The sequence below is a fragment of the Protopterus annectens genome, chromosome 7.part0, assembly GCF_019279795.1.
Source record: "Protopterus annectens isolate FY-2018-M chromosome 7.part0, PAN1.0, whole genome shotgun sequence".
Taxonomy (NCBI): Eukaryota; Metazoa; Chordata; order Ceratodontiformes; family Protopteridae; genus Protopterus; species Protopterus annectens.
This window is the reverse complement of record NC_056739.1, coordinates 1,123,577,072-1,123,598,716: the sequence shown is the minus strand read 5'-3', so window position 1 is coordinate 1,123,598,716 and position 21,645 is coordinate 1,123,577,072. Positions and strand designations below refer to the sequence as shown.

At 39.8% G+C, this 21,645-nt stretch overlaps 1 protein-coding gene across 1 annotated transcript in view; it reads left to right on the top strand.

The window, feature by feature from the left end:
• HYPK (huntingtin interacting protein K) overlaps positions 1–21,645 on the top strand; it is a 93,031-nt gene that overhangs the window by 15,083 nt on the left and 56,303 nt on the right. The window contains exon 2 of the mRNA XM_044077702.1: positions 5,685–5,740. Within this exon, the coding sequence (XP_043933637.1) occupies positions 5,685–5,740 (56 nt within the window). The remainder of the gene's footprint in view (positions 1–5,684; positions 5,741–21,645) is intronic.

Here is a 21,645-nt window from a genome sequence, read left to right as displayed (position 1 = left end):
GCATCTGCACTCTTCTGAGCGCAGCACTGTGGGCCAATCTGCCTGCTGTTCCCTGTTTTGCCTTTCCTTGGACAGTAGGAGTTCTTACTGTTGCCAGAAGCCTTCCGGTATAATAATAATCTCTGCATCCATGAAAGGTATACATTGTCTTGGATATGAAAGACGACAAAATGGAAACGCATGTCAGAATCACATGTGGGAAGTACACTATGTAGAGATACAGCAAGAACAGAATGGCTGGCAATATCCACTGTTTGATCACTTCATATTCCACAGTGTAGAAACCTACTAAGCGTCTGGATACAACTACGATACAAGCGATAGCTATTCCTGTTTGCGCCATGCCAGATACTGCTGCATGATCATACACTAACACTGGAGTCTGTTGTAGTGTGTCCCCTTGGGGGCAACCCCTCTGATAATGTCAAAACAATAGTGTCAAACAAGTAGCAGTGTGCTATTACAACCACTATAAAGGGACAGTCCCATGAGACCAGTATGCCACATTGACAAAACACATTCCATCCTTTGTGTTGTACGTCCTCTGTAGTTGTAACAAATCTGGAGATAAATGACCTGTCATTATCACAACTGTATGAAAGGTTTAATGCTATAATCCATATTCCCTGCAAGTATTTTCACACATTTGCATCCTGTTGTAAACAAAAAGTTTACATGCCTGATGGAGTGCAGAATTCCTCTGATGTGTGGTGATATTTAAATTTTTGCAAACCTACAGAATGGTTCTCCATAGCCAGCTGTTTGCCTTTTTAACATGCTTCTCCTGTTGGAAACAAAAAGGTTAAATGCCTGATGGAGTGCAAAACTCCTCTGTTGATATGTGGTGATATTTAACATTTTTCAAATGTACAGAATGGTTCTCCATAGCCAGCATGTTTGCCTTTTTAACATGCTTCTGATTAGCAGATGATGGCTCGGAAGCGCTAATTGCAGCCAACACAGGTGATTTGCATTATCAGCCAATGACATGCAACCTCTGTACAAGATACAAGGCCTTCATGTAGATTATAAGCCTTTTTTCATATGTTGTGCTGGACATTATTGGAGTGAAGCGATTACGTGATCGCAGAGGGGTAGGTCTGTAGCAGCTACTTTTACATATGTGTGTGTTACAGGCTGTAGCTGCTGCTGCAAGTAATAGGCATACGCAGTGTGTGTGACCACTTTGGAGGAGGGCAAGCTGTAGGAATAACTCTGGGAGCTGTTTGCCTTGTTGTAGAGGCACAGCCAGAATGAGGGTACCCATTCACTCCAATTAAGGCATGTGTTTAAGGTAAGTATGTTGGGCAACAGTATCACTAAGAGTCCTAGGCAGCATGTTTGTTTTACCCTTGAGCAACATAGGGGATAAATACAACATATGTCCACCATTGGGGCAACTGGCAGGCCATGTGTTAGTCTGGTACTCATTTGGAATTTGTATGCTGGCAGACCTTACAAGCAGGGGCTTCATATGTGTATGTTAGTTGTGCAGCTTTGCTAATCTGCACTGAGAGTATGAAAGGATTGTGCTGCACTCTGTTAATGGCCCTTATTTGCATTACCTGGTTAAAATCCTCTGAATGCATATTAATGCATGATGTGCCACTTCATGCACTTAGGATATGTGAAGTATGTTCCTATCTGAAGGCCTGTGACTTCCATCAGTGAAAAGCAGACATTTCATTTGAAATGCATTGTATGGATAAAGTGTGTGTATAACTCTTGTCATTTAATTCCTGGTTTCACAATAATGTAATATAAATGCTGCACACCATTGGATTTGAACCCAGGACTGTGTGTGGCAAAATGTGCTGTTTGCAAGCCATTTAACATACCTGAGCTACAGAGTCACTGTTACAGCAGCTGTATTTGCATAACATACCTGAGCTACAGAGTCACTGTTACAGCAGCTGTATTTGCATGATATAAGTATGCACACACACACACACACACACTGTGGTGTGTGTGTGTGTATGTGTGTGTGTGTGTATATATATATATATATATATATATATATATATATATATATATATATATTTTTTTACATCCATTATGTACATGGCTTTATATGGATGTACTTCTGCACCAGGGCCCAGTTAAACATGTATTTTGCCAGTAATGCCGTTTGCCAGTAATGCCGTAGCCGGTTTGTTTCTAAATGTTTTTGATAAAAGGAGACAGACGTGTACCTGCTATTGGAGACCTCACTTATTTCCATTATTGTGTTTGGCTGTCTAATGGTGTACTCTTGGACAAGACTCCCAGGTACACTCCCAATTTTTCCATTAGGTTGCCCAGTGCGATGCACAGTTCCGCTTAAAATGTGTTTAATGACTGTAACTTGCAGTTACTTTGTTTTGCTTAAACCACCTGTTTTAATTAACAGCTGTGTGGCGTGCCAGGTTAATGCAGTGGTCTGCAGGGGACGATGGCCTTGGTCTCGAAATGGGGAACAGGTGTGTTTTTTTTTTATTTTTATGTTTGTTATTTAAAACACACAAATCAATATAACTCATTTAGCTGAACTTGGTGAACTTAGTGAAGCTGTGCAACCTGGTGTGTTGTGCAAAAAATATATAAAGAAAACAAAAATGGGGAGATGGGAAAGTGATGAAATTGGGTGCAGGCAGGGGGAAAAAATAGTGAAAGGCAGGTATGCATGTGCAGGAAAGGGTGTAAGAACCATAGCTATCCATGTCTTGTACTGCAACAACTGTGCAGTTTGACAGTCTTTGTAGATATTGGACTCTCACCCCCCGCCCCCTGGGAGGGGTGAGGACAACATAACTGCGTAGTTAACCCAATTGGACCTAGGTTCATAATTACATACCAGGAGCCCAACAAAAACTCTGGACTCCTGCACACCCCAAAAGCGTGCACCCTCTGCATCACCTCCGACACTCCAGCTGTTGCAAAATTTCTTCCTGTTGCCCTTATTATAGGTTGTTGTCCAGCCCTTGTGCTTCATTCTGCAACATTCCAAATAGCGCCACATTGCTTGGCATCATGCAAACCAGCTAAGCGGAGCTGAGCATCGTGAAAACTTGCACATCAGTGGTTTTAGCAAAGCTTAGCAATGCACAAACAGCTGTTAACCAAGTTTAAGCAGTGAGCACAGCTGTTCCAAATGTGAAGGTTTTGTTTTTACAGTATACAAAAATTTACATTAAACAAATGGTGTGTCTGCTAGGGACTCTAACCCAGGACCTACAAAGCTTTAGGTGTGACTCTACCTATTTAGCTACTTTGATAGTATGTAAACTAGTATAATTAATCCAGTTTCTATTTTTAGATGTCTGGCAGGTGTCAGCTCTGCACCGCACTGTGCAAATGAACATTTAAAAAATGGATGATAATTGTGTCTGGTTTCTAAGTGTGTGGCAGGTGTCTGTATGTAAGCACAGCTTGGCATTGCTGTGCTCAGTCATGCAAACTAACATTTAAAAAAAAAAATTAGAAATTTAAAACGTACACTACTAATTCACAGAGCATTTCAACAGTAGCAAGGAATATTACAGGGAGCCTCACCATGTACATAACAGCTGACCAGCCTCTACACTTCTGCCTACATGGATTCAATATCCCTGTTACTATGCTCTCCCTTGGCAGCCTCACCATGTACATAACAGCTGACCAGCCTCTACACTTCTGCCTACATGGATTCAATATCCCTGTTACTATGCTCTCCCTTGGCAGCATTCCATGACTTATATGCATAGCATGTTACCAAGGGGGAACTGTGGCAGTGTACATGGGTACATTTTGTGTAGCTTCTGCATGAAGCCTACAAGGATTTTATTGAATCCTGGGGATAGTTCATGAAAGTTTGAGATTAGGAAAGGGATCCACTGGACAAGTATATTTTTTTTCCCGCCAATTTTTTTTCTGATCAGAAAGAGAGGGTCTGTGACGGATACGTTTATTTATTAGCATTTGTTAATGGAAAGTCCGACTGAGCTATTAAAGTCTCTTTTTCAGGAGAGGCCTAGGGAGAAAAACTCCACAGTTAGCAAATCTTGCGAGATGCCATACAATACCTTGAAAAACAATGTTAAATCTCTCAAGTACAAAAATAGTGTTAAGAAATGCAACATATTTAGATCCTAGATGTCCTTATTCCACGGAGTTAAAAAAATGATTGGTGTTTATTAAAATACACTAACTGGATGATTGAGATCATTTGGAGTTTTTATTCTGTGGAGCGTGAGGTTTCTAAAACATTTTAAGCTTCATCTAAATCTAAAGGGGTTATCTATGAAAGTTGGAAGCTTTCCAGGAAGTCCTGGGGAATGTTCAAGTAGTTGGTGCCACAGTAATCTCATGTTTTAACAACTGATCATGTAGAATGACAGTGGCATTGAGACCAGGTGCCTACCCAAAGAGTAGGGTTAGTGGCAGTCCATCTTCAGGGCAGATGGGGTGTACTTGCGATCTGCCCAGCAGTCGCTCCCAAATCCTGACTTACTAGGGCGTACCAGTCAACTTCTTGTCCACACAAGTCCAGAAATGATTTTACATTAATTTGCTGTAGAAGGAAGAGGGAAGTGCAGGGAAAATAACTCCTGTCATTTTCAGTTTTAGTTGTTGCAATGTACATAGTGGACCCCATTCAAGTCTTGTAACTAAGGTGAGGCAACCTTGATTCTCTGTTCTAGTACATTAACATGGACATTAACAGTGATTTGTCCTCTCTTTCATATAGGACCTGTTGAATCAGCAAGTAGAACAGGCTGTGCACCCCTCACTTTTGCAGTCTGTTTGAAAACATGATTTGCTTGCTGTAGGCATAATTCCCTACAAGTGTTGCCCTCCTATGGATACAATGGGAGGCATGTAGGGGTTTGGAGAAAATAATCGTTGCTGTCTGGCAATAACCGAAGCTGTAAAAAATGGTGTTGGTGCCAGACAAGAGGTGGTCTGCAAAGATGTGGTAGAAAGCATGTGAAATTTGAAAAAAAAAGTTAGAACTACATTTGCTTTCCCCTGTAGGGCCAGTTTAGACTATAATTCAAAATTTGTCGTCTCAAACAACGTATGTGTAAATTCTTTCTACTGGATACCTAACCTAACTTCTTAATCATTTCAAGCTTTCCTTTAAAAGCCTCTCTTCCCCCCCCCCCCTTCTGCTGCTGATTGTTGAACATATTTGCTTATTGTATATACATTTTTCCTTTTTATAAGTTGAAGTAAGATCCACTATGTATTTATAAAGACTATGTAGATGTTCTTTAAGTGAGGATTTTATAAAGGTATTATCCTCTCTTCTAGGTGAAGGTGTGTCTGCTAAATGGCTTGTGGCTTTTAACTCTGTTCTGTTAAACAAAATCATGTGAATTTGTAATCCCCTTGGCTGTACCTCAAATTTCCCAACTACATTGTTCTGCCACATCTAGGTTAATTTCAGCAAGTGGATACATTTGGGGAGCCTTTTTATTGTCAAATAGCAAAAAAAAAAAAAAAAAAATGGAGACTGGAATGCTTTAGAGTATGGTGTTCTTGTGGTAATAGGTGCCTCTCTTTTTATTGGCCATGGCAAGTATGAAGAATTTGTCTGTTCATAAAAGTTCTCACTCCAGTGTGGTTGGATCTTGCATCACTGATGATTTTCCTGGATGCTGTGTAGTAATCTTGCCCTTTTTTTTGCCTGTAAATGTTTTGAGATGTGCATTTTTCTTTTCCAGGCAATGTCTGTAATTGGAGATAGAAGATCCAGAGAACAGAAGGCAAAGCAAGAAAGGCAAGTAGCTAGCACTTGTGTGTACATATCTGTGTAGTGCTCTCACTGTAATTTCCTGAAGAAGGATACTTCATCTTTGCTGTGGAAGTGAATAGATGTGTGTGTGTGTTCGCGCATATATATTGCTGTTCTTGTTTAAAAAAAAATGTATTTTGCTTGGGTTCTGAAAACATTAGTCTAGGTTATTCTAAATTAACATGGTGAAAGGCTATGTTCAGCGGTTTGTGTAATATGCATATTGATGATTTATGGCATTGTTAGATAAAGAAATAATTATAGGGTTTGTGGGTGGTATCCTTTTAAATGAAGGCAACTAAATTTAGCTATTTCATTAAGGCATATGGTAGTTCACATTTTTTTTTTTTTAATCTGCAATCTCCAGATCTGATACATTACAGAAGTACTGTGATCTGGAGAAACTATTCAGTCTAAATTTCACTTTGACAAATTCCACCTAATAGGGACCCACATTTTCTCCCTTTTCCCCAATATGGAGTGACCTTGGGAGTTAATTTATACAGAGCAGAAGGCATGCACTTACTCCTAGGACCTGCATGTTCCACAAAGGAGAAAGTGATTTTTTTTTTTAAACACCGTTGTTGAATTATCACTTGTGGCATAGGCAAACTTATTTTTATATAAAAGTAATTGAACAATATTAACACATTCACCTTTACAAACATTATATGATGTATAACTGTATGTGACTTAAAATCTAAGCAACATTTTCCTGTATGTATTGTTCTCACAATTTCCTTTTTTTTCTGTTTAATGTACTCCTACTCTTTTTTTTTTTTTTTCCCTCAAGATCCTACTTCCTGTCTCCTCGCTTGCCAGTGGCCCCTTAGTACTATAAATCTACAATTATTTGTCCTTTTTATCTTGGAGTTACTCTTACAATTAATGCAAGTATTTATCAAATCCACATGCTCACTTCTTTCCAGGTGCATCTCCTGTAGCGTAGTTATTTGCACTCCTGTTTTGTAATATAGTTCACTACACTTTCTTTTTTTTTATATATTTATCCAAGACCATTCACAATTAGACATTATAGAAGCATCTCGTATATTCTTGAGATTATTATTCCCAGCTTTTATGTACAACAGCTTTTTTGTTAAATATCTGGTTTCAGCTTTGGTGTTACATGCATGTACTGTTTGGCAGGTTTATCTTTTATGCAGTTGTGTTTTTATTTATTTTTTGACATCTACATTTGAGCCCGTCACATCTTACAGAGCTTTTTGTTTCATTGAAAGTCCTCAAACAAAAATACACATGCGTGCACACACCCCAATAACTCCCCAAGACCTATTAACTTAACACACAACTATGTGCATTTTCAAATATTGAAATCTTACCCTCCTAATAGGAACAAATGTTCCAAACTGACAGACTCAAGCTAACCAAAAAGAAAGGGTACCCACGCTAAGATGCATGGTATAGCCTGTGGTTCTATTAAGTGCTCTCTGGTTTTGTCTTATCTTTATAGTTCTATCAGCTTGGAAAACATTTGAATGTTTTCAGAAAACATTTTCTCCAAGCCAATTCCCTTTATCAGATTGTCTGCTAGAGACATGAGAATCAGATGAACCTGTTCACTAGAAAAAAAGCCTCCTTCAATATTCGTTTTCATAGGTTCATAGGTTTATACTAGGCTATCTGCCCTAAGGCATTTATAACCCTAGCCCAAAGTTTTGTGGCTTACGCCACCCCTTATATGAAAAAATACTGTGCCCATTAGTTTGTTGTGCCTCTGTCCAGCAGTGACACAGAGATGATTCCCCGGGTAAACCTACGATCTCCCATCCACAGGTCAAGATTTCTCTTGAACAGAGCCAGCGAGGTGCTCTGCCTCACATGGACCGGGATTTTATTCCACAGCATAGGGAGTCTGAGTGATAAATCTATCCCTCCAGCACGTCCTATTTATATCCGTGCTAAGGTTTAAGTCGCTTGCTCTAGTGGTTTTGGTGGATTTGGATTTTTTGAGGTGGAGCATGTCCATTAATTCCGGGTTGGACATGGCCTTGTATGTCAGGCACATGTCACCTCTGAGCAGACTGTATGCGACTGAATAGAGCTGGAGTTTCTTCAGTCTGGCAGCATATGACAGATTTTGGAGTCCCTTTATCCTTTTGGTGAGGAACTTTTGGGGTCTCTCCAATTGCTGCAGATGTCGGGTGAGATACATCCCGAATGGGGCATTGTAATCATGTACTTGTTTCTCATAAAACTTGTTACTAGATTAAGCTAATGACATTAAACCCAGTCATTCCATTCCCATATACAAGAGTTAGGAAAAGTGCACTATTTTCTTTGGCCATAGTTCTTTTAACCAGATTTTTTTTACATTACAGTGTCTACAGTCCTTAAAGTGAACAAGGAGAAAGGAAGAAGAAAAAAGGGAGCACCTATTTACTTTAGTATCCCATTACAATTACAAATAACTGAAAAAATTATAACACGCAAAGAAAATCATGCACCGTTTAAATAGTACAGTTAAGAAAATACTTTGTTTGCTTACAGTTCATTTTCTTCCTCTTCTTCCCCTCTCCTGAGTGTTTTTCCAAATATTAATGGCATGAAAGTAAGGCATATGTGTTAATCCCCTACAAGTGTAACGAAGTCCAAGAAAGTCCAATATTTTCTTGTTTTCGATTCCTGTTCATCTCCTTCTCCCAGACCCTGTCTCTGCTTCATTTCCCAACATACTTTCTGTTATTCTAGTCTTTCCCTTCTCACAAGCATTTTCTGTTGAAACACTGGAAAAGGTTTCACTGGCATAGTCTCTCTGGTCTTTACTGGAAGACCAAGAAGCAGAATCTCCTGTTTCGCAGCTCACGTTTTGTTGAACAGACTTTAGTGTTTCTTTCTTAGTATGTACTACTACAAAAATGTTGTTCCTCCAGGGAAAAATATTTTGAAGATAGCTGGCTACAGTAGTTTGAATCTCATGCCTGCTTCTCAACATCTTGAATAATGGGATACATTTACTCTCTTATCTGTACAATGAGTAGTCATTCTCCACAAACACTCTGTCTACCCCTTGTAATATTTTGTCCTTCTGCCGCAGTTTTGTCAGAATCAACTCCTCCTGCTGGTAAGATGGCATCTTTACTATTAAAGGTCTAGGTTTTCTCAGTCTGGTTTGGAGCATGCACATGATGCGTTCTTCCAGTTGACAATTCCTGTTGTGGAATACCAGTCAAGTTGCTTATTTGTGCTTTCATAAAATGAATACAGTCTGTTCCTTCCAACGTGTCTGGTACAGCAGAAAAGCTATTCCCTATGTGCTTTGTCCATTGTGTTTTGTTCAGGTCCACAGTATTTCTTTTTCCCTGGCATCCAGGCAGTGTACATACCAGACAGTTAACTGAAATTTACCCAGAAATCTAAGTTAGCTGGCTTTCTAGAAGTTTTTGTTTTCACACTGGGAGAGCTAGAATTAAGCTGTTACTCAATGTGCAGCCATCTTGGACTTCCCGGGCCTCTCATTCCATTAAACATTTCTTGTGCTGACATGGTCTCTTCCCCCCACCCCCCATATGAGTCCTGTCTTTGCTGGGGTACTCATTACAAGGTCCGTTATTAGAGGACCAGTAGTCTTCCAGTATCACAAACTGACCAGAGCTGAAAGTGTTTGGACTAAGCTTGGCAGTTGAGACTCATTTTCCCTCTGAGACATATCCTGCATGCATTCATTCATTTATTCATACAATGTCAGAGGCTTGGTTTGTCAGATCAGGGTGAATAGGTTATTACTTTGTTTGAAATTTCATATTTGTATGGGAATTGCCACTGTACAGTGGGTTTATATCTTAACTCCACGTTTCAAATGTAGGCTGTTCTTTTACAGGTAATCTCAGATGCAGTCTCTGTTTCCAGAAATAATCCCTCTCATCCGAAGAGAGCCATTCAGATCTTTCTGTATAATTATTCCAGATTATGGATCATATTTGCTTCCATGATTAATGTCATCTGTGAGTCTGACTTCTTCCTGTACCCCAAAGTCATAGCCGAGATATTTTGCCACCTCTTGCCAAACCTCTTGCCAAATGGTCTCCTCTATTTTTCTGGAGCCCAGTAGGTATTGGCATACCTTGTTTGCCTGTTTCTGTATTGGTCTAGGCATCTGTGATTTGTCTTGAAACATCTGTGTGGGCCCGATCCTTTCTCTGGAGTCTCTCAAGTTTAGATCCTAGCTTCTCTAATTTCCATACTAAGGACCCTTGACCTGGGCAAACAAGGTCAGTACACGGCACAGAAGCACTGTGCCTAAAGAAATTGACAGCAAATTTTTTCTCAGTGTTGTGCTGCCACAGTGCTGTCTTGTAGGTCTGGTGTTTATGGCGAGTACTTCACACAACACTTAAATTACCCACTACATTGTCTCCTTTGTAGGTTCTCTGCGGCACTTCGGGTAAATGTAGCACTCTTAGAATACGTTTTTTCATATACAGACAAAACCATAACTTGCTAGCAGACTTGATCTGCTTCAGTGTTGCATGCTGCTGTGTAGCATCAGTATGTGTAGGGTACTGCAGATTGCATGTGTCCTGCTAAACGGAGAAGATGTAACATAAGAGACTCTTTGCATTTGATCTTCTTTTTGACTTTTGTAGTTCTCATCACCCACGTATATTCTTATTACAAGTTCCTCGGAATGCATTAATATCTATGTAGTTCGTCGTTGGACTTGCAAAAGGGACATTTTTATTTTTATGTATTAATAATCTATTTGTTGTCTACTGCGGTGGTGGTGCTGCGGTAGCATTGTCGCTTCCCAGTAAGACGTTGTCCTGTTCAATTCTCAGAGCGTCTTCTGTGTGGAGACATGCATGAATGGGCGTACCTTCATTGAAGATTGTGCGTCCGGGCTGGCAACTCGGTACGTAAAAATCTTCTGCCAGTCATTAGCGGACCGGAGTTCCGCTGTGGCGACCCCTAACCGGGAAAAGCCGAAAGACTCAATCTTTTTGATAGTTTAGGTATTGGAGTCACTTATTTGATATTGTATTTTGAAGTAAAAGCCTTATCAAGGGTTATACATAACATCTGAGATATTTAAAATTCAGACAATGTTTTGCTAAGGCTGTTGCATTCATTATTTTGAAGACTTTTTTTTAAATGCTCATGGTTATGTAGTTGTGAAATTTAAATGCATCTGTACAATTTGTGTATTGCACATGTATAATCAATTTGTAATATAAATTCACTTCAGTGATAGTGGTGCAGTGACAGTGGAGTATTTTGTAAGGGTGATTCCCACACAACGCATTGAAAACATATTTTGTAAACGTGTCAGGGGGTGCTGGAAATTCTATGTGAGACCCGAGCTGAAAATAGTAGTGAAATGTTTACTTGTTTCTGGAAAGAGTTGCAGTACAGTAAAGTGGGCTTCCACCATGGCCCCGATTCTAAAAGATTTTGTGTAAATGACTTTACTCTGGTGCAAGCCCGCTTGGGGACCTTACACTGGAATAAGTCACTTGTACAGAGGGAGCAAGTCTTTTGAAATCTAGCTTTTTAAATTTCATCTTTTATACTGGATTTAATTCCTTGAGTCTCCACTTGTATATCTCCTTAGTTGTCCTTTAAAAAGAGGTGCCTGTGCGTTTAGTCATAAGAATTAAATGTAGGCATATAAACTGGCATTTAGCTGTATTTAGTTATCAAGCTTTCAGGAAACTCAACATAGGAATATAGTTCCATTCTGTCTAAAGAGAAAAGAAACCTTTTTAATTGAGTCAAAACGCAGAGAAAACAACTGCATCTAAATAATGTTAATATCCATTGCTATGCTTTATTAAAGAAACTTTTCAGTAGCCATTTTAGCGGTAATGATAAAGAACTTTTAAGTTTTATTATAATAGGATTACCCAATTTGGCAGAGACAAAAATGGATAAATACCATGCCTCTTATCCTACCCTACATTTCTGTAGCTGTTTCCACACTTACTCCCCCATCTGTTGCCTGTTTTATTAGTGTGATGGGGGTGCAGGAAAGTCTGTCTTCTAAGCTCGCATCACATTCAGCATTGCTTTTTGGGGGGTGGGATTCTGAGACAGTGGTTTTCAAACTTCAGCATTCTTGTGCATGTTTTAAGTGATGATTTTATTAAGGGGGAAAAAACTATCCAAACCTACATGGCCCTATGTGAAAAAGTAATTGCCCCCTAAACCTAATAACTGGTTGTGCCACCCTTAGCAGCAACAACTGCAGTCAGGCGTTGCGATAACTGGCAATGAGTCTTTCATATCACCGTTGATGAATTTTGACCCACTCTTTGAGGGTTTCCGAGCATGAACAGCCTTTTTAAGGTCCTGCCACAGCATCTCAATTGGATTCAAGTCCGGACTTTGACTAGGCACTCCAAAACCTTCATTTTGTTTTATTTATTTATTTAAGCCATTCAGAGGTGAACTTGGGTCTGCAGCAGGACAGTGATCCAGAACAGACCAGGAAGTGTGCTTCAGCTTGAGGTCATGAACTGATGGCCAGACCAGACCATTCTCCTTTAGAATTTTTTGGTAGAGAGCAGAATTCATGGTTCCATCAATCACAGCAAGTCATCTAGGTGCAGAAGCAGCAAAGCAGCCCCAGACCATCACACTACTACCACCACCATGTTTGACTGATGGCATGATGATTTTCTGAAATGCTGGTACTTTTATGCAAGATGTAACGGGACGCACACCTCCCAAAAAGTTCTACTTTTATTTTGTCAGCCCACAGAATATTTTTTAAAAGTCTTGGGGATAATAGAGATATTTTTTTGGCAAAAGTGAGACGAGCCTTTATGTTCTTTTTGGTCAGCAGTGGTTTTCACCTTGAAACTCTGCCACGCGTGCCATTTTTGCCCAGTCTTTCTTATGGTTGAGTCATGAACACTGACCTTAACTGAAGCAAGTGAGGCCTACAGTTCTTTAGTTGTTCTGGGTTCTTTTGTGACCTCTTGGATGAATCATCGCTGCGCTCTTGGGGTAATTGTTTTAGGCAGCCCACTCCTGGGAAAGTTCACCACTGTTCCATGTTTGTTCCATGTTTTCTCCATTTGTTGATAGTGGCCCTCACTAGGTCTGCTTCAGAAGATCGACAGACCATTTGGTCGACAACCAGTATTAAGGCACTTAACAGGGATTTGCCCCCCTCCCAATGTTGTGCTACTCTGAAGTTGATATATATAGTTATGGGTGGTGTTGGAGTCACAGCCCCCCACATTGGTGGGTGTGGGGGGCAAAGCCCCCCACCTATTTTCATTTTAAAAGCATAAAATGTGTAGTTTTTCTTGTATTTTCAAATGAAAATAGGTGGGGGGGTTGTGCCCCCCCACACCCCCCCTAACTCTCTCTCTCTCTAATATATATAGATATATAGATATATAGATATATAGATATAGATATATAGATATATATATAGATATATATATAGATATATAGATATATATATAGATATATATATAGATATATATATAGATATATATATATAGATATATATATATAGATATATATATATATATATATATATATATAGATATATATATATATAGATAATCAGCTCCGGGGTCGCACAACATTGGGGAGGGGGACAAATCCCTAAATGCCTTGAATACTGGTTGTTAACTCCGGGGTCGCACAACATTGGGGAGGGGGACAAATCCCTAAATGCCTTGAATACTGGTTGTCTGCCAAATGAGTTTCGATCAAATTGTCTTGTCGATCAGTAGACCCCTCTCACCATGGTCTGCTGGAGTCTCAAAGCTTTAGAAATGGCTTTATAACCTTTTCCAGACAGAGATATGTCAATTACTTTGTTTCTCATCTGTTCCAGAATTTCTTTAGATTGCAGCATGAATTTTAGATCACGGCATGATGTCTTCCTTTTTGGGATCTTTTGGCCTACTTCACTTTGTCTAACAGGTTCTATTTAAGTGATCTCTTGATGATTCAACATGTCTGACAGTAATCAGGCCTGGGTGTGGCTAGTGAATTTGAACTCTGCTTTTCCAAAAATGTGATTTAATCAAAGTTCCTTCATAATTTAAAGGGGGGAAATTACTTTTTCTCACAGGGTAGGTTTTGGATAGGTCCTCCCCCCCCTTAGTAAATAAAATAATCACTTAACCCAAGTAAATACAAAATGCAGTTATGTTTGTCTAATATTAAATTTGTTTGATCTGAAACATGTGACAAAGTTATTGTAAAAAATAAAGTAAAAACCGCTTGAAGCTACTGTGTCAGAACAAAGTTTCTAAGCACGTCTCTTCAGACCCTTTGGACCTCAGTCGCATATACTGCTGAAATTGTAGTACATCCCTTCGGACATCAAAATTATAGCAATACGCTGTCTTTTTAAATAAACCTGTTTGTTCGTTATTTGGAGTTATCTGGAGTTTTTGGAAAACTATCTGGTATATTGGACTTTTACGTTAGGTCTGAACAGACTTTTTTTTACAGCTGGTTTGTTTCTAAAAAGACAGCGTATTGCTATAATTTTGATGTCCGAAGGGATGTACTACAATTTCAGCAGTATATGCGACTGAGGTCCAAAGGGTCTGAAGAGACGTGCTTAGAAACTTTGTTCTGACACAGCAGCTTCAAGCGGTTTTTACTTTATTTTTTACAATAACTTTGTTCGGTCATACGCTGAAGCACTGTATTCTCCGTGGGTGATTTTATTTGTCATATTTAAATGTGACAAACCTGCAAAAAATAAATCGGGAAGAAGGCAAATACTTTTTCATTGCACTGTATTTTATATTTATTAATTGCTTCAGTTTCAGGGCCCAGTTAATTTTTCACACTAAAGGCAGAAACAAAGTTTGTGATGGAGAGGCTGTTCTGAACATGTACATTTGTTTGTGATCATTGTCTGGTAGGGACTTTATTACCATTGCATGGAACACATTTTAAGCATGAATCCTCAGGAGTATGACAGGCCAGTTTTAATAAAACCATTTGTACAATAAGCAGACAAGTCTTATGCTAATAACATATTGGAAGGTAGTAGAAAAGTTAGAAAGTACAATAAAGCTGTATGACAGTTCAGTACCTGTAAGTATAGTGTACTTTTACATGCAGGGATTGCAAAATATTGCTAGGTATTATGTCAAAGTTCAGACAACACATTAAGCAAAATAATAGTAAAGGTTTTAACCACACATCACATACTGGTCCATAAAAAGTGGAAAAACATAAATCCAGTTGCATATGCTATTATGTTGGAAGTCTGTGGGTACTGTTTTGGAGGAAGTCAGAAGAAAAGTATAAGTAACTAAAATAGAGGAGGCTCTGTTTTCATATGAGTTGTAACCTTTCGTAAATAATCTGGTACCTTTCTCTAATGCTTTTGATGCCTTGATACATCAAAGTTTTGTTGGAAGTGTTGTAGTTGCGCTTGTAAAGAGAGATAGGTTTGTGTGACCTTGGTGGTGGTATATTTGGAGATCTGGGAGTGGGCTCCACCTCTTGTAGAAGTAATATGTCTTGTGATGCAAGTTGGTGTACATGCCTTTGTGGTGCTCAGTTTGTTGTGGACCTGATCTGGCAGGCTTAACCTGTATAATGGTCTATGGAGGGAGCTGAAAAAGTTTAATAAAGGAACTAAGCCACATAATGGGTTTTGCTGCATATCACCACAGTGGTAAACCTTAAATCCAGCAGCTGCATATCAAACTTCATATCAAGTAATTTTATAAATGGCTTGCTTATGTCAATGTGTAGCTAGAAGTGATGAAATGTAGGATTACTTGAAGGAAGGGAGAACTGGAAGATTACATCAATATGTCTGTAACAAAGTATAATTCTGTTGCAAGAACAGTAGAGTAAAAATTGTAACTAATTGCATGCAAAGATGAAGTCATGAAAAAGTTGGCGGAGTCAAGATGCTAAATAATAAGACTTTATTTGTAGAAATGTGTAAAGTGAGCTGAGGTAATTTAATTTGAAGGATGGCAGAATGGCATTCCGCAATTACTTTTGTAGGTCAAATGGAGAAATGAAGGGAGGGAAAGATGAACTAGTCTATATTAAGTTTTGGTGGGTTGATTTGTGGGGGGGGGGGGGGTGCCGGTGCCACAATAGTTTGAAAGGCTTTTAAAGGATGACGGTGTGAAAGGGATAAGTTGCAGTGGTAGAAAATTCCATTTCTCTGACATTACTGTTTGCTAATGTTGCATCCGAATAATGTGTGTGTGTGTGTGTGTGTGTGTGTGTGTGTGTGTGTGTGTGTGTGTGTGTGTACAACTAACACATCTGAATCCACATATTTCTGTTTTAACTAGGCAGTTTTCCATGCCAGCTTTAGTAGGATATACAGTAAACAGACAATTATCGTACTGTAATAGAGATGTTAATGGGAAGTAAAACAGTTATGTGGCAAGTTTAAGAAATTAATTTTTTATCCTTTCAGTGAATCGGGACCCAATATTAGTATTATGGTCCATACAAAATGGAAAGAGGTTCAGCAGATTCTAAGACTGTTAAGTAGGGTGGGCATAGAGCCTGTTAATTGTGTTAACTCATCAGTTCTTGATGGTTCCTCTTGGCCATCAGCTTAGTAAGAACCTAGGATTACTAGAAAACACTGGTGGTGTTGGATTTGCAATTCAAAAATGCATTTCAAAAACGACTTGCTTAAGAATGCATGTGGAATAAGGAGTGCACTGCCTTCCCATTTAGTGACCATGCCAAAATAACCTAAAAAAGGTACGCCAGCATCTATGGAGTGTAGTGTATAATTATATCCCACTGACAGCTAGCTGGAAAGATGCACTTCAACACAAATGGTGTCTGTACTTGTAGTACAAACTTTGTAGTTTTATGCCTTTGCAAATTGTTTTCTATTGGCCAAACAACTGGAGTAGCTTAATAGTCCTACAGGAACAAAATATAATTTTTATTAAAAGCATTGAACCTGCATCAGATTTACTTTCTTGTATATTCAAGACTGTTACTAGGCTAACGACCCAGGGGGCCATTTTAAAAAGAATAATGATGTCCTGTAGCCAAATAGAACATTGAGGCCAGGCATTTATAAGCTACCTCTATCTATAAGGGACACGGGTGCCAGGCCAGGTATAAATTTCCTATTTCCCCATCCATTTGCCTAGGTTGTGCTCTTTTTGTGTAAAGTTGTGAATGCAGAATTGCTGCATTGAGAGGTGGTGATATTGCTGAACTTTCCAGAATAGATTAATTATGCATGGTAAGTATAGATTATTATAACATCAAACTGATTCAGTCAAGAACATTGTTTGGAAAAGTACAGTTGTGTAAGTTGAACTTAATAACACTGGATATATGAATAACTGCTGCAGTAGCCTTAGCTGTATGGGTTATATCCTGCCAAGGATAGAACAGCAGACTGTCAAGCAACTTGAGCCAAGTTGATTTAAGACGAGTTTGGGTGTGAAGCCATTCAGAGCATTACTGCCACTGAACAGTACACTTTTGGGAACAATGATCGGCTTGTGCTTTCCTTAGCAGGATATAACCCATACAGCTAAGATTACTGCAGCAGCGACCAATATGAAGAACATTATTGTACAATATTTAGTTCTAGTGACCCAAGAGAATAGTATTACTAATTGAATTTGTGTGTGTGTCCCCCCCCCCCCCCTTATGTTTTTTTAAAGTGCTTAAATGCAGTGTGTCCTCAGAATTTGTATCTTGTCTTGAAGGCCAAGACTGAACCATCTTTTTTTAATGCTGCTTTCTTTTGTCCCAGAATACATTTCTGAACATTGGGATTTTGTTGGTGTGTTTATAAGTAATCACATGACATTCTGAAGGATTTGTATTGCCAAGCCTAATCTAGATATAAAAAGGGGATGGACCCCTACCATGGGGAAATGTGCTGACACTGAGAATGCAGATGTTTGAACAGGGTTTTACCATCACAAATTAAATAGTAGGATGGGGAAAATCTCTCTCTTGGTGGTGGTTTAATGCGTCTGCTAGACAGGTTTATTGAAACTAGATTTTATATAATGTAGCACAAACCCATCCTTGTCTTTCTTTAAAGAACAGCCCAAATGAAATTCTTTGCAAAAGAGTTAGTTGCTAGAGAAATTTATTTTAGTAATTCACTGACTTCAGCAAGACCCTGTATCAGGATGTAAATTGTTGGTGGTGACCAACTGTGAAATTCCTTTGTGAAATAACATGATTGTTGAATAGGAAAATTTGAGAAATGTGTGTTTTCTGGCAAGGCAGCAAGTGCAAATAGAAAACCTTCAGTGCCTTTCATCATTTTTTCTAGGCAATATTAATCTAGATGATAAGGAGAAAAATAATTCTGGGATAAAAGTCACTCGCCATAACTTCGTTATTGAGGGGAATAAAAACATGTAGTAATGGAGTCCATTTAACTACCTGATTCATATAGTCCAACTTTGATTTCCTCAACCTCTCCAGAGCTCCTTTAAAGTCCTTGCATTATCTTGGGTAGCCCTGACTGCTTGTGAGATTGTCTGCCATAGACAATAGGCCTTAAATGAGGCCATTACTTCCTGATCCATTGGCTGAAGTAACGATGTGGTGTTGGTGGGTAAAAATACAACCTTTACATTGGAGTGCAAGTCATCTAAACTGTTGGGTGTCCGGGTGCATTAAGTAGGAGAATTTTGAAAGGAATGTTTTTGGCCAAGCAGTAGCTTTTGAACAGCAGGAACAAAATCGTTCAAGAACTAAAGATGGCAATTGTAACCCAAGTCTTTGCATTTGCCTTCCAAATAACAGGAAGAGATGCCTTAATTACATCTGTAGTGCCTGAGGAGCAATACACAAGCAAGGGCTTCAACTTAAAATCACCAGAAACGCTCTAGCAAATAACCTCCCTTTTCAATAATTTTTTCCAACTTTTTAAGAAAATCTGCAGCATATATCGGCACTCGCAGCTTCATCTTGAGTTTTAATGTTATGTAAATTGGCAGTCATTTTTAAAGCGATGGAACCAGCTCCTACTCTCAAAAAAATTGTTGTTCATACCTGCCCGCACTTGCAGGCTTTGAGCCTTTTTTTACACTAATGAAAGGCTAATAGGGATATTACTCTGATTTTGGTCTTCAGTCAAAATTAACAATAGCCTTTCCATCTCCAGAATTAAACCATTATTTTGCTTTGTAATAATCGTAGCTTTCATCAGGGCATGGCCTTTCACATGATTTATTCTTGTTTTGTCTCTCAAAATTGTTCCAGATGTTGACTGGCTATAGCCTAATGCCTTTCCAATGGCAGATGGTGCTTCACCTCTCTCGCATTTCTTTATTTTCTAGGGTGATTGCTTTCCTTTTCTTTGGCATATCACCAGCACGTGCATCAGGTTTATGCTTTGGAGGCATGGGACGTGACGTCACCAATGCGGAAGTTCACAAACGTCTGGCTGCAGTACAGTAAAGTACTAGGATCTCCACAGGATACACACATGCAGTACATTACTGGAGTCTGCAACCAGACAAGTCTCTGGTCTGATTGGTCAGTACTACCACTGTCTACATTAGAGCAGTGTTTTCCAGACATTCCCTTGCTTTGTACAAAAAACAGTACATAAAAATGCAATACAGTACTGTAGAAGGATCCAAAAAAAGTAAGTTAAACTTACTTTAAGCTTCACTTCACATTTCTGTACTACAGGCATCACCCTTGAATGTTTTCTATTCTTTCCTGAGCTTTCAGACCTTTGCAAGACCTCCTACTATCACTTAGACCCTAGTGAGCCGCAGTGTCATTTAGCCATTGTACTATACAGAACAGTAACCGTTTTAGTACAATGTACAGTACAAGCCAGCAGTTTTGATCAATCAAGATTGCCAACACTGCAATCTCTTAACCAATCTGATCTCTTGTTCTCTGGTAAGGCAGAAGTGACTGCTCTAACAAGGCGTGCAAACAGCTTCACGAATGGGGACGAGAGACAAGGAAAGTGCAGCAGAATTCTTTATTTTAAGGTAAAATTATTGCAACTTTACAGATTTTTATTTCAATGTTATTTCCGACATTGCGTTAGCCTGTTTGTATCTATGGGTTGTCTTGCATGTGTTGCATGTGTGATGTCCATAATCAGAGTACTGCCTGTACTGTGGGATTCGGATAATCATTTAACCTTAGTGTTCATGGGTTAAAAAGGACACTAATCCAGTGGGGTTACCCTGTAAAAGAAAAAAAAAAGGCCAGCCTTATTGGAAATTGCAGTAGGGGTGTAATTTTTTTTTCATCACTCTTACAGCATTTGGCTGAACAGCAAAAATGTCTGAAAAAAGTAGAAGAAAGTCGCACTTCATGGCAATTCATTTAAGGTTCTCTCAATACCATTTTAGTAAGCAGTAAACCAACTTGAATACTGTACTAGAAATTTTTAATTAAGAACTGTTGAGTTGCATAATTGTCACTGGGAAATACGCTTTTTTTCCCATCATCGTAGGAGTGCGCCCAGAGGTGCTGTCTTCATCTGGTCAGTGTATTCAATGAGAGTGAGATGAGACCAGATGTATTGGGCACATTAAGTTTACAATTTCAGAGACTGGGCAACATTTAAGCCATAAATGGTAAAATTAAAGCTATACAGTGGGACCTGTGAGCTTATCAATAATATTTCCCTGTTCTGCAGGCCTTTATTCAAGAGGGGTAGCATTATGTCAGATCAGCCTACAGTCTGGGAAAAGGTACCAGTGGGTAACCTTTGCACGTCATATTGCAAATATATGGCAGAAGTGGTATACAGATATTGCACTTGTATTTAAAGATGTGTGTCCATGTGTCTCCCTCTTTTCTGTTTATCATTAGATCTGAAGTAGGCAGACTTCATTCGTCTGCAACCTGTGGGTATCGGATCCGACCTCGAATCCGAGCCGGCAATTCAAAAGCTTAGGCTCCGAGCTCCTAGCTCCTCCCTCTTACCCATAACCCCTTGCCAAGCCCTGACTGACCTCAGATTTCATTTGCCGCTTTTCAAGTAGCTACGGAATTCCAGAGCTCCTGGCGTTGGTGAAGATAAGAAACAATTTTTTGACAGAAAAAGTTTTAAAAATCTTCTTTTTTGTTGTTGATATAGTTAGTGTTGAGTGTGTTTAGGCTTTCCTCTCTCTTTTATTTAATTTTCTCGGGTTTTGCGTAGTTTGTGTGTGTTTTGTGTTAGGCCTTAGGGTTGTGATGTCGGAAGCCCATAAGGCTGTTTTCTCGAAATGTACCGAGTGTGGCCATAAGCTGTCCCCAGCGGATGGCCACACTCGTCATCTTGGGGTTGAACACCTGTCATCTGGTTGTACCATTTGTGCAGGGTTCAACCCCGGGCTTTGAGGGAGCGGAGGTCGAAGCTGGTGCTGGCGGGTCTTTTACCTCCAGATACCGCCGGCCTCTGCCCTTCCACTCAGCAACCTGTTGCTGTGGGTTCTCCCCTCCGGCTGGGACTCAACCTCCCTCTAAGTTGCCGGAGGAAGGAACTCTAGGGAGAGAGAGAAGGAGAGGCACAGGAGAGGCACCAAGCGAGAGCCGAAACTTCCAGTTCGGCTCCTCCATCTAAGCGGGCCTCCCTGTGCCTTCTAGCTTTCCTCCTCCTCCTCGGCTCCACTCCCTCGGTTCTCTCCTGGACCCGAGGAGGAGGAGGCTAGCCCTTCTAGGAGGTCTCCGAGGCGGCTCTCTAGGTCCGCCGGTGGCCTCCACCAGGTCAACATTTTCAATGAGTGAAGCTGATATGGACGGATGATGAGGAAATTCATCCAGGCCCAAATGCAAATGGGAGTGCTCCTAGCCCCCATCCGGGAGGGGCCGACCTTTTTTCGCCCCTTGGCTCCTTCTCCGACCCATACCACGGGTTCGGAGCTGTCGGCGCCGGGCAGATTTGGATCCGGGGGTGGGTCGGATCCGATGGGTCGGCGCACCTCGGATCCGTCCCATCCCTTGAGTGC